The following is a 15348-nucleotide window of genomic DNA, read 5'->3' as shown; positions in this document are numbered from 1 at the left end:
CCCAGCACCAAGTCCTGTGGTGCATCAATGGACAAAATCTTCAATCACAAAAACTGTCATCCTTTTCCTCCTGCCAAAAAACCAGACAGATAATCAATTTTAAAAAGAAAGTACTTCACAAAAAACCTTATTTATTGCAGCCAATGATTGCTGTCTCTCACTGGTAACAAATCAAAGCACAATTATGTTTTGCTCACTGACCAGGGGTCTGTTTCAATATGGTGATAAAAAGCAGCAAGCCCCACACTATTATAAAACATGGCTGCAAATTATGACTCAGGAAAGGTCATTGTATCGTTTACTACCTCAATGGAAACCCTACGAGATTGTAAATCCTGGTCTGAGCTCTCTGAATCCATGGTAATACTCTCAACACTACGTTTCCAAATTGAAATGTAAAGGGTAATGTACTCTGTCTTACACCATTCTACATATGTATCTAACCCTGTGCTGTCCCCGTCCTGAGAGTATTTAATGAGGGAGAGTGTAGACGGAGCTTTACTCTGCATCTAACCCCATGCTATGCCTCTCGTGGAAGAGTTTGATGGGGACAGCGTGGAAGGAGCTTTACTCTGCATCTAACCCGGTGCTATCTCTCTCCCGGGAATGTTAGAGGGGGACAGTGTAGAGGGAGCTTTACTCTGTATTTAACCCCATGCTGTCCCTATCCAAGGAGTATTTGATGGGCAGTGTAGAGGGAGCTTTACCCTGTATCTCGCCTGTACCACAATATTGTCTGATATACGCCATACCCCTCAATCTCACTTTCTCTGAGATTTCCTGGATTGAGCTGTGGACTAAAGCAGTTGATATTTGAATACCTGGTCTATAAATTTGATTTCTCAACATGAGTGGGTTGAGTTTGCACCTTAAACACGAACAGCAGTTTTCACTTTGGATTCCTTTCCTTACACAGGAGAGATCAAAGTTATTAATAGACAGTCTCAAGGATGCTACAAAAGAAATCATTGGGTGTGGAAATTCTCCTGATCCAGGCAGCTTTTCAGTAAATCTATCACTGAACGAGTCACTTTAATTGTCTAGCCTTGCAGGAAATAGGGCATCTCATAGATTAGCAAAACTAGACAGTTTAATTGCAATAATGGTGCTAGATTAAAGTTAGAGACTGAACATTTTAGCTGCTTGTCTTTATTATTGAAATTTAACTTCAGCAATAATTTGGACTCTAGTTAACCCTTAACTGATCATGTGACCAGTGGAGTTTTGTAGCTAGAAACCTGCAGTACCACCACATGCAGACATGTGCAGGAAGGGACTTGAGTGTGTATTATACAAAGTTCCTGTAGAGAATGCAATATGATTCCAAGAACGATTATCATCCATTGTTTGTATCTGTACTTATTTTGTAAAACCCACCTGGTTCATTAGTGCTCTTTATTAGAAGAAAATCTGACTTCCTTAACAAATCTGACCTGAGAGTGAGTAATAGTCGGAACTGCAGATGCTGGAGAATCACAGACAATAAGGTGCAGAGCTGGATGAACACAGCAGGCCAAGCAGCATCATAGGGGCAGGAAGGCTGACGTTTCGGGCCTAGACCCTTCTTCAGAAATGGGGGAGGGGAAGGGGGTTCTGAAATAAATAGGGAGAGAGGGGGAGGCGGATAGAAGATGGATAGAGGAGAGGATAGGTGGAGAGGAGACAGACAGATCGAAGAGGTGGGGATGGAGCCAGTAAAGGTGAGTGTAGGTGGGGAGTTAGGGAGGGGATAGGTCAGTCCAGGGAGGACAGACAGGTCAAGGGGGCGGGATGAGGTTAGTAGGTAGGAGATGGGGGTGTGGCTTGAGGTGGGAGGAGGGGATAGGTGGGAGGAAGAACAGATTAGGGAGGCGGGGATGAGCTGGGCTGGTTTTAGGATGTGGTAGCGAGAGGGGAGATTTTGAAGCTTGTGAAATCCACATTGATACCATTGGGCTGCAGGGTTCCCAAGCGGAATATGTGTTGCTGTTCCTGCAACCTTCGGGTGGCATCGTTGTGGCACTGCTGGAGGCCCAGGAAGGACATGTCGTCTGAGGAGTGGGAGGGGGAGTTGAAATGGTTCGCGACTGGGAGGTGCAGTTGTTTATTGCGAACCAAGCGTAGGTGTTCTGCAAAGCGGTCCCCGAGCCTCCGCTTGGTTTCCACGATGTAGAGGAAGCCACAACGGGTACAGCGGATGCAGTATACCACATTGGCAGATGTGCAGGTGAACATCTGCTTGATGTGGAAAGTCTTCTTGGGGCCTGGGATGGGGGTGAGGGAGGAGGTATGGGGGCAGGTGTAGCACTTCCTGCGGTTGCAGGGAAAAGTGCCGGGTGTGGTGGGGCTGGAGGGAAGTGTGGAGCGGACAAGGGAGTCACGGAGAGAGTGGTCCCTCCAGAAAGCAGATAAGGGTGGGGATGGAAAAATGTCTTTGGTGGTGGGGTCAGATTGCAGATGGCGGAAGTGTCGGAGGATGATGCGTTGGATCTGGAGGTTGGTGGGGTGGTACGTGAGGACGAGGGGGATTCTTTTTTGGTTCTTATTGCAGGGACGGGGTGTGAGGGATGAGTTGCGGGAAATGTGAGAGACACGGTGGAAGGCGTTCTCAACCACTGAGGGGGGGAAGTTGCAGTCCTTGAAAAACGAGGACATCTGAGATGTACGGGAGTGGAATGCCTCATCCTGGGAGCAGATGCGGCGGAGGCGAAGGAATTGGGAATAGGGGATGGCATTTTTGCAGGAAGGTGGGTGGGAGGAGGTGTATTCTAGGTAGCTGTGGGAGTCGGTGGGCTTGAAATGGATATCGGTTTCTAGGTGGTTGCCCGAGATGGAGACAGAGAGGTCCAGGAAGGTGAGAGAGGTGTTAGAGATGGTCCAGGTGAACTTAAGTTTGGGGTGGAAGGTGTTGGTGAAGTGGATGAACTGTTCGAGCTCCTCGTGGGAGCATGAGGTGGCGCCGATACAGTTATCAATGTAACGGAGGAAGAGGTGGGGTTTAGGGCCAGTGTAGGTACGGAAGAGGGATTGTTCCATGTAGCTTCAAAATCTCCCCTCCCCCTACCGCATCCCAAAACCAGCCCAGCTCGTCCCCGCCTCCCTAACCTGTTCTTCCTCCCACCTATCCCCTCCTCCCACCCTCAAGCCACACCCCCATCTCCTACCTACTAACCTCATCCCGCCCCCTTGACCTGTCCGTCCTCCCTGGACTGATCTATCCCCTCCCTAACTCCCCACCTACACTCACCTTTACTGGTTCTATCCCCACCTCTTCGATCTGTCTGTTTCCTCTCCACCTATCTTCTCCTCTATCCATCTTCTATCCGCCTCCCCCTCTCTCCCTATTTATTTCAGAACCCCCTTCCCCTCCCCCATTTCCGATGAAGGGTCTAGGCCCGAAACGTCAGCCTTCCTGCTCCTATGATGCTGCTTGACCTGAGAGTGCTGTCTGCTGTTTTTACACGGATTAAATTCCGGGTAAAGTTCCCTCTTCACTGCCCCTTGAAACACTCACAGAACAGGACTAGCACAGAGTGAGAATAAAACTCCCTTCACACAATCCCCATCAAAAACTTCCAGGACAGGTACAGCATAGGGCTAAATGCAGAATAAAGCTTCCTCCACACTGTCCCCAAACACTCGCAGGATGGGGAGAGCACAGGATTAGATACAGAGTGAAGCTCCTTCTACACTGTCCCCATCAAACACTCACAGGACAGGGACAGCACGGGGTTAGATACAGAGAGAAACTCCTTCTACACTGTCCCCATCAAACACTCACAGGACAGGGACAGCACGGGGTTAGATACAGAGAGAAACTCCTTCTACACTGTCTCCATCAAACACTTGCAGGACAGGAACAGCACAGGGTTAGATACAGAGTAAAGCTCCCCTGAGCTGATGCATTTGCCCCATCACTAACCTATTATTATATTACAGTTCTGCCAATTACACCATTATTATTTATTGCAATCTCATTAATTACTCAGAACCATTGTTTTGAAAAAAATGTCTTAAAAACTGAACTGTTTCAACTGTACTTAAGCCTCTACAACTCCGGCATAATCAGTCTTTAATGTGAAATACTCAAGGTCAGAGACCGTAGCAGACCAGACTCTGAAAATGGCCTAATCATGTAAAGAAACAATTGTTCACACTCCCCACTATTTGACAGTCTGGCCACAACTCCATTTAAGAAAGTCTAATGCATGATTTCAAATCCCTCTTTGCATCTCCCTAATACTGTAGCTTATTTCAGCTATACATGCCTCTGAGATCTCAGAGTTCCAGTGCAGAGCACAGACAGTCCCCATTTTTCAATTTGTCTCTTGCCTGCACACTCTTCAATTACAGAGACCCCACAGGACCATTTGGGTCTGAAATGAATGGAAATCACTGAAGAGTTGTGAATCTTTGGAATTCTCAATCCTAGAACATTGCCCATGGCCAATCCACCTAACCTGCACATCCCTGGGCACTATAGGCAATTTAGCATGGCCTATACTTAAGACTGGGAAAGACAGATTATTTTGATCCATGATTCAACAGATTTGGGAGCAGGTAAGATTGTGGAGTCAAAGGCTAGGAACAGCCATGATGAAAGAGAATGGGGAGCTTGTTGGACCAAATAGTCTAAACCTGTTTCTATTTCTTATCATAGAATCATACAGTACAGAAGAGGACCTTCAGTCCATTGGGTCTGTACCAGCAAAAAAATACACCACTGCCTACACTAGTCCCAATTTCCTGCACTAGGCCCATAGCCTTGAATGTTATGGCACTTCAAGTAGATATCCAAGTACTTTTTAAAAGTTTGAGGTTTCCCATCTCTATTACCCTCCCAGGCTGCAGATTCCTGTCTACCAACATCTACTGAGTGAAAACAATTTTCCTCTAATCTCCTCTAAACCTCCAGCCTTTCACTTTTAAATTATGTTATTGACCCTTCAACAAAGGGGAACAGCTGCTTTCTATTCACTCTGTCCATGCCTCTCATAATGTGACACACCTCCATCAGGTCCCCCTTCAGGTTTCTCTGCTCCAAAGTCAACGGCCTGAGCTTATCCAGCCTCTCTTTATAGCTTGTACTCTTGTGCCCAAAACTCTCTTTTCTCCTTTAAGACAGCCCTTAAAATGCAATTCTTTGGATCAGCCATCTCCATTTCACTTACAATGCTTGATGAACAAAGTTGGCAAAGCACAACCCTTGCAAATTGCCTTCAGGGGACATACAGGTGCTATATCAATGCAAGTAACCACAATTTGGATATGCACCTTCAAAGCCTGCAATGGAACACTGTGATCAAGAGAGGAAAGAAAAGGTCAACGTGTCTGATTCATTGCAAATATCAGGTCAAGCCTGTCTGGTAACCTTGGGGGCTAATCCTAGGGAGATGGTCATCACGGAAAAATGTTTGTATAAAAAGACGAGAACAAAAGCATTGTGCAACTTCTTCCAGAGCAGGTAAGAATCCAGGTAAGAATCATGATCCATTGTTGGACTGCAGCATGTTGATGGTCAAGACTCAGTTTGTATCCCTGCAGCAGGGAATGTTTGGATGGTGGAGGGAATGGGAGGAAGCAGGCTGATTTTCATTTTCAAGTGAAAACAGGAAAAGTAGCCGAAGCCAAGTTTTAATTATAAGACAGGACGAAATTACTGCAGATGCTGGAATTTGTTCTGGAAACAAAAAGTGGTGGAGATCACAGCAGGTCAGGAGGCATCCATGAAGAGGGAGCAAGCTAATATTGAGGTTAGATGACCCTTCAGCTCTGATACTGCCTGACCTGCTGTGATTTCCAGCATTTTGGGTTTTCAGTTTTATAAGAACCCAGAGATCGCACATAGAAGAACAACTTGGTCTGCAGATGCTGCCAGGACCTGCTGAGTTTCTCCAGCAATTCCTGTTTTTGTTCCAGATTTTTAGCATTTGCAGTATTTTGCTTTTAGTAACATATATTATCTGGTTTCCATCATTTGCCAAAGTTTTAAATAGTGAGGGAGAGTCAGAGTGGGGAGTGAGGAGGGGTATTGGTGGCTTAAAAGTGGACAAATCCCCAGGTGCAGATGACTTGTATCCCAGACTGCTGCAGGAGACAAGGGTTCTAACCCAAAATTTTAATTCCTGTCTGACCACAGGAGAGGTGCCAAAGGACTGGAGGAGAGCTAATGTAGTTTCACCTTACAAAATGAGTGGTGTGGATAAACAAGAGAATTATAGACCTGTGAGTCTCATCAGTTGGTGGGAAACTCCTGAAGAAAATTCTGAAAACTTGCTAATTCTATTAAGGGAGTCTGTAAACTACTAGGGAGAAGGGGTAGCGGGATCCTAAGTAACAGAGTCATTTGAAAGGTAGATGAGAATGGTATCGAATCTGAAAAGAATAAGTTCATTAGAAAAGATAGACAGGAGCAATCAGATAACGAAGTAACTTTGAAGATTTAAATTGCATTTATTTCAATACAAGGGGTCTTACGGGTGAGGTTTGGGATGTCATAGCTATTACAGTAACATTACTGGTGTAACTAGAGAAGATATTTCTGAAAAATCGTCCAGTGAAAATATATAGGTTGAAATTAGAAATAAAGAGGGAATGATCACCTTGATGGGATTGTACTATAGACCCCCAATAGTCAGAGAGAAATTGAGGAACAAATATGTCGAGAGACCTCAGATGTATGTAAGAATAATAAGCTTGTAATAGGAGGTGATTTTAATTTTCCAAACATTGACTGTTAAAGGTTTATAGTGTTAAAGGTTTGGATGGTGAAGAATTTGTTAAATGTGTTCAAGAAGTTTATTGATATGGGGATGCTCCTACTAGAGAAGGAGCAAAACTTGACCTTCTCTTGGGTAATAAGGCAGAGCTAGTGACTGAAGTGATAATGGGGAACACTTTTGGTCTAGTGATCATAATTTTATTTGTTTTAAAATAGTTATGGAAAAGGATAAACCTGCCATAAAAATTAAAGTTTTTAATTGGAGTAAGGCAAATTTTAATGGTACGAGACAAGAACATTCAAAAATTGATTGGAGTACATTGTTCGCAGATAAATGGGAGGCTTTCAAAAATGTGATAACGAGTTCCAAGTCATTATGTTCCTCTTAGAGTGAAAGGTAATGCTGGAGGGATTAGAGAACAATAGATGAATAAAGATACTGAGGATCTAGTCAAGAATAAAAAGAATCATATATTAGATATAAACAACTGGGTTCAAATGAATCTCTTGAACAGTATAAAGAGTCTAGGAGCACTCTTAAGAGGGAGATCAGGAAAGCAAAGGGAGGATTGGCAAATAAGATTACAGATAATCCAAAGAGAATTTACAAGTACATTAAGAGCAAGACAGCAACTACAGAGAAGGTAGGGCCCCTTAAAGATCAATGAGGTCATCTCTGTGTTGAACCTCAGGAGATGGGAGAGATATTAAATGAATATTTTGCATCAGTTTTTTCTGTGGAGAAGGAAATAAAGTCTAGAGAACTCAAGGGAAATAAACATTGATGTTTTGAAAACCGTTCACATGACAGAAGAGGAAGTGCTGGAGGTCTTAGAAAATATAAAGCTGGATAAATCTCTGGGATCTGATCTACTATATATCGCAGGATTTTGTGGGAAGTTAGGGAGGAAATTGCAGAAATATTTGTATCATCTATAACTACGGGTGAGGTGCCGAATGATTGGAGAGTGGCTAATGTTGTGCCTTTGTTTAAGAAGGGACGTAAGGAGAAGCCTGGGAACGATAGACCTGAGAGTCTGACTTCAGTGGTGGGTACATTATTGGAAGTGATTCTGAAAGATATAGAGTCAGCATGGTTTTGCGCATGGGAAATCGTGTCTCACAAACTTAATTAAGCATTTTTGAGGAAGTAACCAGGAAGATTGATAAGGGCAGAGCAGAGGACATTATTTACTTGGACTTTAGAAAAGCCTTTGACAAGGTTTCACATGATAGGCTAATTAGTAAAGTTCGATCGCATGGCATTCAGGGTGAGCTTGCCAATTGGATACAAAATTGGTGTGACGGCATGAGACAGAGAGTGATGGTGGAGTGTTGTTTGTCAGACTGGAGGCCTATTCTGGGTCCACTTTTGTTTATCATTTATATCAATGGTTTAGTTGAGAATATAGAAAGCCTGGTTAGTAAGTTTGCTGATGACACCAAGCTTGGTGGTACAGTGGACATTATAATCTTAGATTACCTTCTTCAAACAGATCTTGATCAATTGGATCAATAGGCTGAAGAGTGGCAAATAGAGTTTAATTTGAATAAATGCGAGGTATTGCATTTTGGTAAAACAAACAAAGACAAAGCTTATACAATTAAAATAGGGCCTTGGACAATCTTATAGAACACAGAGACCTAGGTGGTCAGGTACATTATTCTTTGAAATATGCGTCACATGTATATAAGTTGGTTAAGAAGGCGTTTAGCACGCTTGCCTTCATTGCTCAGATCTTTGATTAGAGGAGTTGGGACATGATGTTGAGGTTGTACAAGATGTTGGTGAGGCCTCTTCTGGAGTACTGTGTCCAATTCTGGTTCCCCTGTTATAGGAAGGATATTATTAATCTGGAGAGGGCTCAGAAGCGATTTACCACATGTTGCTGGGAATGGAGGGTTTGAGTGATAGGGAGAGGCTGGATAGGCTGGGGCTTTTTTCACTGGAGTGTAGGAGGTTAAGGGTAATCTTACAGAGGTTTAGAAAATAATGAGGGATATAGATAAGGTGAATGGTAGGTGTCTTTTCCTAAGGGCGGGGGATTTCAAGACTACGGGGCATACTTTTAAGGTGAAAGGAGAAGATTTTAAAAAGACATGAGGGGCAATTTTTTTTTACACAGAGGATTGTTTATGTGTGGAATGAGTTGATGCGGGTGCAGTTATGACGTTTAAAAGACATTTAGAAAAGTACATGAATAGGAAATGTTTGGAGGAATGTGGGCCAAGCGCAGGCAGGTGGGACTAGTTTCATTTGGGATTATGGTCGCTGAGGACTGGTTGGACCAAAGGGTCTGTTTCTGAGCTGTATGATTCTATGGAGATAATTACTCTCCACTTGGAGGGTCAAGGTTTAATCAGTATGGATTTATCAGAAGGAAGTCATGATTAAGGATGCCCTTAACTGTATCTCCTCCATTTCCCACACTTGTGTCCTCAAACCCCCTTCCCCCAGCAACAATAAGGATAGAGTCCCCTTAGTCCTCACATACCACCCCACCAACCTCTGAATCCAACGCGTCATCCTCCGACATTTACACCACCTATAATCACACCCCATGACCAAAAAGATATTTCCTTCCCAACCTCTGTACGCATTCCACAGGGAGCGTTCATTCCGTGACTTCCTCATCAGCTCTACACTCCCAACCAATTTCTCTACCACACCTGGTACCTTTCCCTGCAACTGCAAGAGGTGCCATGCCTGCCCTTACACCTCCCCTCTCTCCTCTGTCCAAGGTCCCAAACAATCCTTCCAGATCTGGCAGAGATTCACCTGCACTTCAGCCAACCTGATCTATTGTATCCATTGCCCCTGATGTGGTCTCCTCTATATCAGGGAGTCCAAACACAGACTTGGGGACTGGATCGCAGAGCATCTGCATGCTGCACATATCAACCAACCTGACCTTATGGTTGCCATCCACTTTAATTCCCTTCCACTCCCTGGTGACATGTCCATCCTTGGCCTCCTCCACTATCAGAGTGAGGCCAAACATAAACTGGAGGAAAAACACCTGATATTTCGCCTTGGGAGCTTAGAGCCCAATGGTCTCAATATTGACCTCACCAGCTTCAAAATCCCTCCACCGCCAGCCTTAATCCCACATCCAGCGCTCCCCCCTCCTCCTCCTTGCCTTCCTGACCTGACCTAACCTGTCCATCTTCCCACTGACTAATCCCAATAACCCCCTACCTGCATCCACCTATCACCATCCCACCTACCCTTCCCCCAGCCCCACCCCCTCCCTCTATTTATTTACATCTGGGCTCCTCTCCCCTTCCCCTTCCCCAGCCCTGACAAAGGGTTTCGGCCTGAAGTGTTGAGTCTCCTGCTCCTCGAATGCTGTCTGACCTGCTGTGCTTTTCTTGTTTCACATCTATTGACTCTGGCTTCCAGCATCTGTAGTCCTTACTGTTTTCAGGTCATGATTAACTAATTTGATTTAATTTTTTGAGGTGATCAGCAGGCGTGTACATGATGCTGGTGCAGTTGATGTAGTTTGTATGGATTTCAGAAAGCATTTGACAAGATCCTGCATTGGAGACTGATTAAGAAAGTAAAAGCACGTGGAATCCAGGGTAATCTGGTAAGATGGATCCAAAATTGGCTTTGTGGTAGGAGACAGAGGGTGGTGGTAGAAGGCTGTTTGTGTGACCAGCCTGGTCACAGGGATCAGTGCTGGGTCCCTTTATTATTCATGATATATATAAATATAAAAATGATACAGATGAGAACATGGTTGCAAATGACATTAAGATTGCCAGGGTGCCAAGGGAAGAAGATCAACAGCTACAGGAAGTTATCAGTGGATTGGTCAGATGGAATTTAACTCTGAAAAGTTTGAGGTGATACACTTTGGAAGAAGTTACAAGACAATGAATGGCAGGACACTAGGAAGCTCAGAGCTACAGAGGGATCTTGTACTGCTTATCCAAATTTCTGAAGATGGCAGGACAGATTGATAGGGTGGTTAAGAAAACATATAGGACACTTTATCAGCAGTGACATAGATTATAAGAGCAGGGGTGGGATTATATTGGAGCAGGACTTTGGTTAGGCTAGGAGTACTGTGCATAGTTTTGGTCACCACACTGTAGTATCGAACAGTTTAACAATGAACGGAGACCAAATGAACCGGGTTATTTTCTTTAGAGCAAAGAAGACTGAGAAAGGACCTGATGGAGGTGTATAAGATTATGAGGGGCATGGACAAGGTGGATAGGAAGCAGCTGTTCTTCTTAGTTGAAAGGTCACTAATGAGGGCTTACAATTTTAACATGAACAGCAGTGGAGGGCATTTGAAGGAATTTGTTTTCACCCAGAGAGTGATGGGGTTCAGGAATCTACTGCCTGAAACCTCTCAACCTTTGAAAAATACGTGGAAGGGCACTTGAAAATGTCGTAACATTCAAGGCTATGGACCTAATGCGGGAAAGTGGGATTAGTGTAGCTAGGTCAGTGCAGACTGGATGGGCTGAGGGGCCTCCTTTCATTGTGCTGCATGATGAATAAAGATAGCTACAAGCCACTGACAAATCAATTGTAATAGGTATGGATTGCTGTGCTTTTGTTGCTGAATGGCAGAAGAGGCTGAACAATCTCCTCCCATTCCCATCTGGAATGACGTGGAGACTGCTTTCCCCATGGTAAGGAAGAAGATTCCATGTCAGCTCGTCTGGAAAGTACCTCCCCTACCCCACCTTGATCAAATGGTATAACTTACAGGCTGAAAATGTACTCTCAGTGTGGAATAACGTCTCTCTTTTACAGTATGTGGTGGTCTCAGATATTCCTCCTTGCACTGTCCTTCGCCTTTGTCCAAAGCAGACACCTCTGTCACCCGACCAACATGACAATCTCTGCTGAGAAGGATGAATGCCCCATTTGTGTGGCCCTAACTACTACTGTATGCAGTGGTTACTGTCCAACCAAGGTAATATTAGGGCGAGTGGTGGGGAGAAGAGAGGAGTGTGTGTGTGTGTGTGTCCGAACAGGGTGACCTGCCATCATTAGATTCACCATCTTCACATATTCTGCCAGTTCCACTGATCCCCATTGGTCGGGAGGCTTCCCAGTAGTTTCATGCAAGTGGTCGTTCCTAATATACATCATTTAAGTGCAGAAGGCTGTTTCACCTTGGGAGGAATCACTGGGGATCCTGTCCTAGCTCAAATCTCCAGAAGCAGCACAAGATTACCAGTTAAATTCAGGATCAGAAACAGCAAACAATCTTTCTCCAAACCTCCCTGGGGTCGTTGAGACTGGTTGATGAGTCAACAAGGAGCTTGTGGAGGTGATGCCTCGTGGTGTTATCACCAGGTTGTTCATCCAGAGATCCAGGTAATGTTCATTGGAAAACAAAAAAAAACACTGGAAAGCACAGAGGATCTGACAGTTTTAATGTTTTGAGCCTAGATAACTCTTCATTAGAACTGGGTTCTTAGGACCTGGGTTCAAATCCTGCCAATGGCAGGTGGTGGAATTTAAATTAAGAGCTTAATGGTGACCATTAAACTATTATCAATTGCTGAGAAAGACCCATATGGAACCGCTGTCCTTTCCATTGTCCGGCCTACATGACTCCAGACCCACATCAATGCGGTTGATGATGAACTGCTCTGTGGGCAATTAGGGGTGGGCAATATACGTTGGCCTAGCCTGTGACACAGACATGGTGTGAATGAGTGAACAAAAAACAAAGCAGGATGGAGACCGATGACACACCAGCTAAATGAAGGCACTTGGGGAAAATCTCTGTCTGACTTGACACTGAATTTGACAGGGTCAACTGGATACATTAAATGGACTTGATGGTACCCGAGGTAGTTGTACTATTGGCTAATTGAAGAGAAGCCTAAGATTAATTTGTTCTTGACTGATATCCAAATGATTTTTGCTGGAAATGGCCAAGAGGTGGGCATCAGATGGAAACAGGTCAAGAATCACCGATCATAGGTCAAATGATGTGTTGACACGCCCAGGACAGGGTCACTGCCAAAAACAGAACCTCACACAAAAGTTGGAAGCTCAGGTTTGGAAAGTAGGGTGAACTACGGCAGTTAAGAAAGAACTCCGTAAATGCCTTTAAGTTGAGTCCAACACCTGAAGCCCTAATCCAGGAATTTGTAAAGTGCGGTGCGAGCTGAAATATGGGGTCATAAGTTCACAGGCTGCAATACCCACCACAGAGCTCTGTCCCTTGATCTCTTTCAGGTCTTTTGCCTGCTCTCCAGTCTTCTCACACCCACTACGTTTTTGGAGAGGGTTGTGATAATTTTTAAGCCTCAAAATACAGTCACATTGGGAAAAAGTTCAAGAAACTCCTATCTAACCTGTACAGAGGAGAATGCAGATCGCTGCATGATGAAAGGATGGCAGAGCAGATTCAACATGGGATTGGTTAAATACTTGACTGGGAGAAATTGCAGGGTTATGGGGAAGAGTCAGGACATGGGGTGTACTCGACTATAAGGAGCTGCCACATGCATACATGATGAGTCTCTTGGTGTGAGAAGTAATTCCATGAAATCTAAAGGAAGGCTCATTTCAAATATGGCTATGGTGAAAATTCACTGACTTTAGGGCTCCAAACATCAGTAGCAGGTAACATTTGAACTGAAATACCATTAGCTAAAGCTTATTCACACCACATGTAAAAACCCGAACAATAAGGGGTAATATGGAAGGCAAACAGAACGTTGGCCTTTATGTCAGAGAGAATACAGTATAAAAGGTGGGGGTTGTTGAAACTATACAAGGTAGTGGTTAGCACTGCTGCCTCACATGAGGGACCCAGGTTCAATTCCACTCTTGGGCGACTGTCTGTGTGGAATTTGCATATTCTCCCTGTGTCTGCATGAGTTTCCTCTGGGTGCTCCGGTTTCGTCCCACAGCCCAAAGCTGTGCAGGTTAGGTGGATTGGCCATGGAAAACACAGCATTACAGGGATAGGGTGGCAGTGGGTGGAGTCCAGGACCAGAGGGCATACTCAGAATAAAAAGGCGTCACACATTTAAGGCAGAGGTGAGGAGGAATATCTTCTCTAACAGGGTAGTTAATCTGTGGAATTCTTTACCACAGAAGGCTGTAGAAGCTGTGCCATTAATATAAATCAAGGCCGAAATGGAATTTTACTCAGTAAGGGAATCAAGAGTTATAGGGAAAAGGCAGGAAAGTTATCAGTGCAGCCATGATTTCAATGAATAGCAGAGCATTCTCGAAGGCCAGCTCATGTGTCTTATGATCAAGCTTATATTTCCACTGGTATACATTACAGGAAGTGCTGGTAGATAGAGTCTAAGATTGTATCAAGTTTGGGAATAAGAGATTTAAATTAAGAAACTTTCTCACCAATTCCGCCTAGGGAAAACATTTGAAACACCTGTAATTGAATTGTATTCTTCTGCTTGCAGGAATCAGTGTATAAGAGCCCTCTCCTGTCAGTTTACCAGCATGTGTGCACTTACAAGGAGATTCAATACGAGACCATCAAGCTGCCAGGTTGCCCCTTAGGCGTCGATTCCACCTACACCTACCCTGTGGCGGTCAGCTGTGAATGTAACCTCTGTAAAATGGATTACACTGACTGCACAGTGCAGAGCATTAAACCAGACTTCTGCAGTGCCCGGAGAATGTCGTTGTGAGCCACGCCTCTTCAACACCCATCACCTCTCTTCTTATCACTGTTGTACCTTCCTCTGCTGCATTTTTACTCATTTGGGGTTTCCTTCTGGGTGTCAGAGCTGGCTTCTTGCGACATCCTAAAGAAGTTCCTGTTTCTTCCTGTCCTCACCCACTTCAGAGGAGCACTAAGCTGAAATTAAAAGTAAAGTGCTACACATTTGACATTCAAAGTCCTGCAAATCTTAAAAAAATGTTTCACTCAAGTAGTGTTATAGATTGAACTCCCACTGACACGCCAAGGACGGCTGTTTTAGAAACAACTTAATAGCTACCATGAAATAAAGGAAGCAGTTTTGGATTTGGTGTGGTAGGAGGGGGAAGACAATGAAAGAGAGAGAGAGGAAGTCACCAATCCACAAAGTGAGGAAAGGAATATGGTCTTTCAGCTGAAAAATCAGACATTTTGGTTTAGTTTTTAAACCCTTGACAAATTCCTCCTGGCTCACCCAAAGTTGTTTTGAGTATTTTGTAATTGGGATGGTGGTATTTTCCCCCTCCTGACCCCATGACCACTGCCCCTTTGTCTCCAATGCAGCAGAACAACAGCACCATAAAGCAATGTTTCACTTCAAAATACCAACTGTTTAAAAATAAAGGGTCTTAAACTCAAACCAGTGGAGTTGGCTACAGTTAATTATTCCTTCATTTAGGTAGTGGGTTAAATTATGGTCCGCTCACCTAATGAACCTGGGGCTGAAACAATTCTACACTGAAAGAGAGGGAAGACACTGGTTTGCAAGGTTCTACATGAAATGAGTGTAGTTTCCTGAATGTGGTGCCACGTGAATGCAATTTCCTTGCTGCAACGACGGCTGGCATCGGAGGCTGTTTGGACAGTATAGAGGGCCTTCACTCTGCATAAACACCTGATCGATCTTGTCCATGAGACCTAATGAACCAGTGTAAAAGGACTCTGTCATCATCCAACCTGTGCTGCACCTCACCTGGAAGTACAGAA

At 44.3% G+C, this 15348-nt stretch overlaps 1 protein-coding gene across 1 annotated transcript; it reads left to right on the top strand.

Moving 5' to 3' along the window:
- Nucleotides 1-11478: 11478 nt before the first annotated feature.
- On the top strand, nt 11479-14350 carry LOC109913120 (lutropin subunit beta-like). The gene is made up of 2 exons (XM_020512596.2): nt 11479-11640; nt 14120-14350. Exons 1-2 carry the CDS (start codon nt 11479-11481, stop codon nt 14348-14350), a joined length of 393 nt encoding a protein of 130 aa, XP_020368185.2.
- Nucleotides 14351-15348: the final 998 nt, after the last annotated feature.

Source organism: Rhincodon typus, chromosome 37, assembly GCF_021869965.1.
Source record: "Rhincodon typus isolate 14 chromosome 37, sRhiTyp1.1, whole genome shotgun sequence".
In the NCBI taxonomy this organism is placed as follows: Eukaryota; Metazoa; Chordata; class Chondrichthyes; order Orectolobiformes; family Rhincodontidae; genus Rhincodon; species Rhincodon typus.
The sequence above is the reverse complement of the archived record's forward strand: the minus strand, read 5'-3'. Positions and strand labels throughout refer to the sequence as shown.

Bases quoted from the DNA above. Each gene is read 5' to 3' on its own strand.
- LOC109913120 (XM_020512596.2), top strand. From the start codon at position 11,479: ATGTGGTGGTCTCAGATATTCCTCCTTGCACTGTCCTTCGCCTTTGTC. The intron at 11,641-14,119 runs GTAATATTAGGG...TTCTGCTTGCAG, and splicing joins GTGGTTACTGTCCAACCAAG to GAATCAGTGTATAAGAGCCC.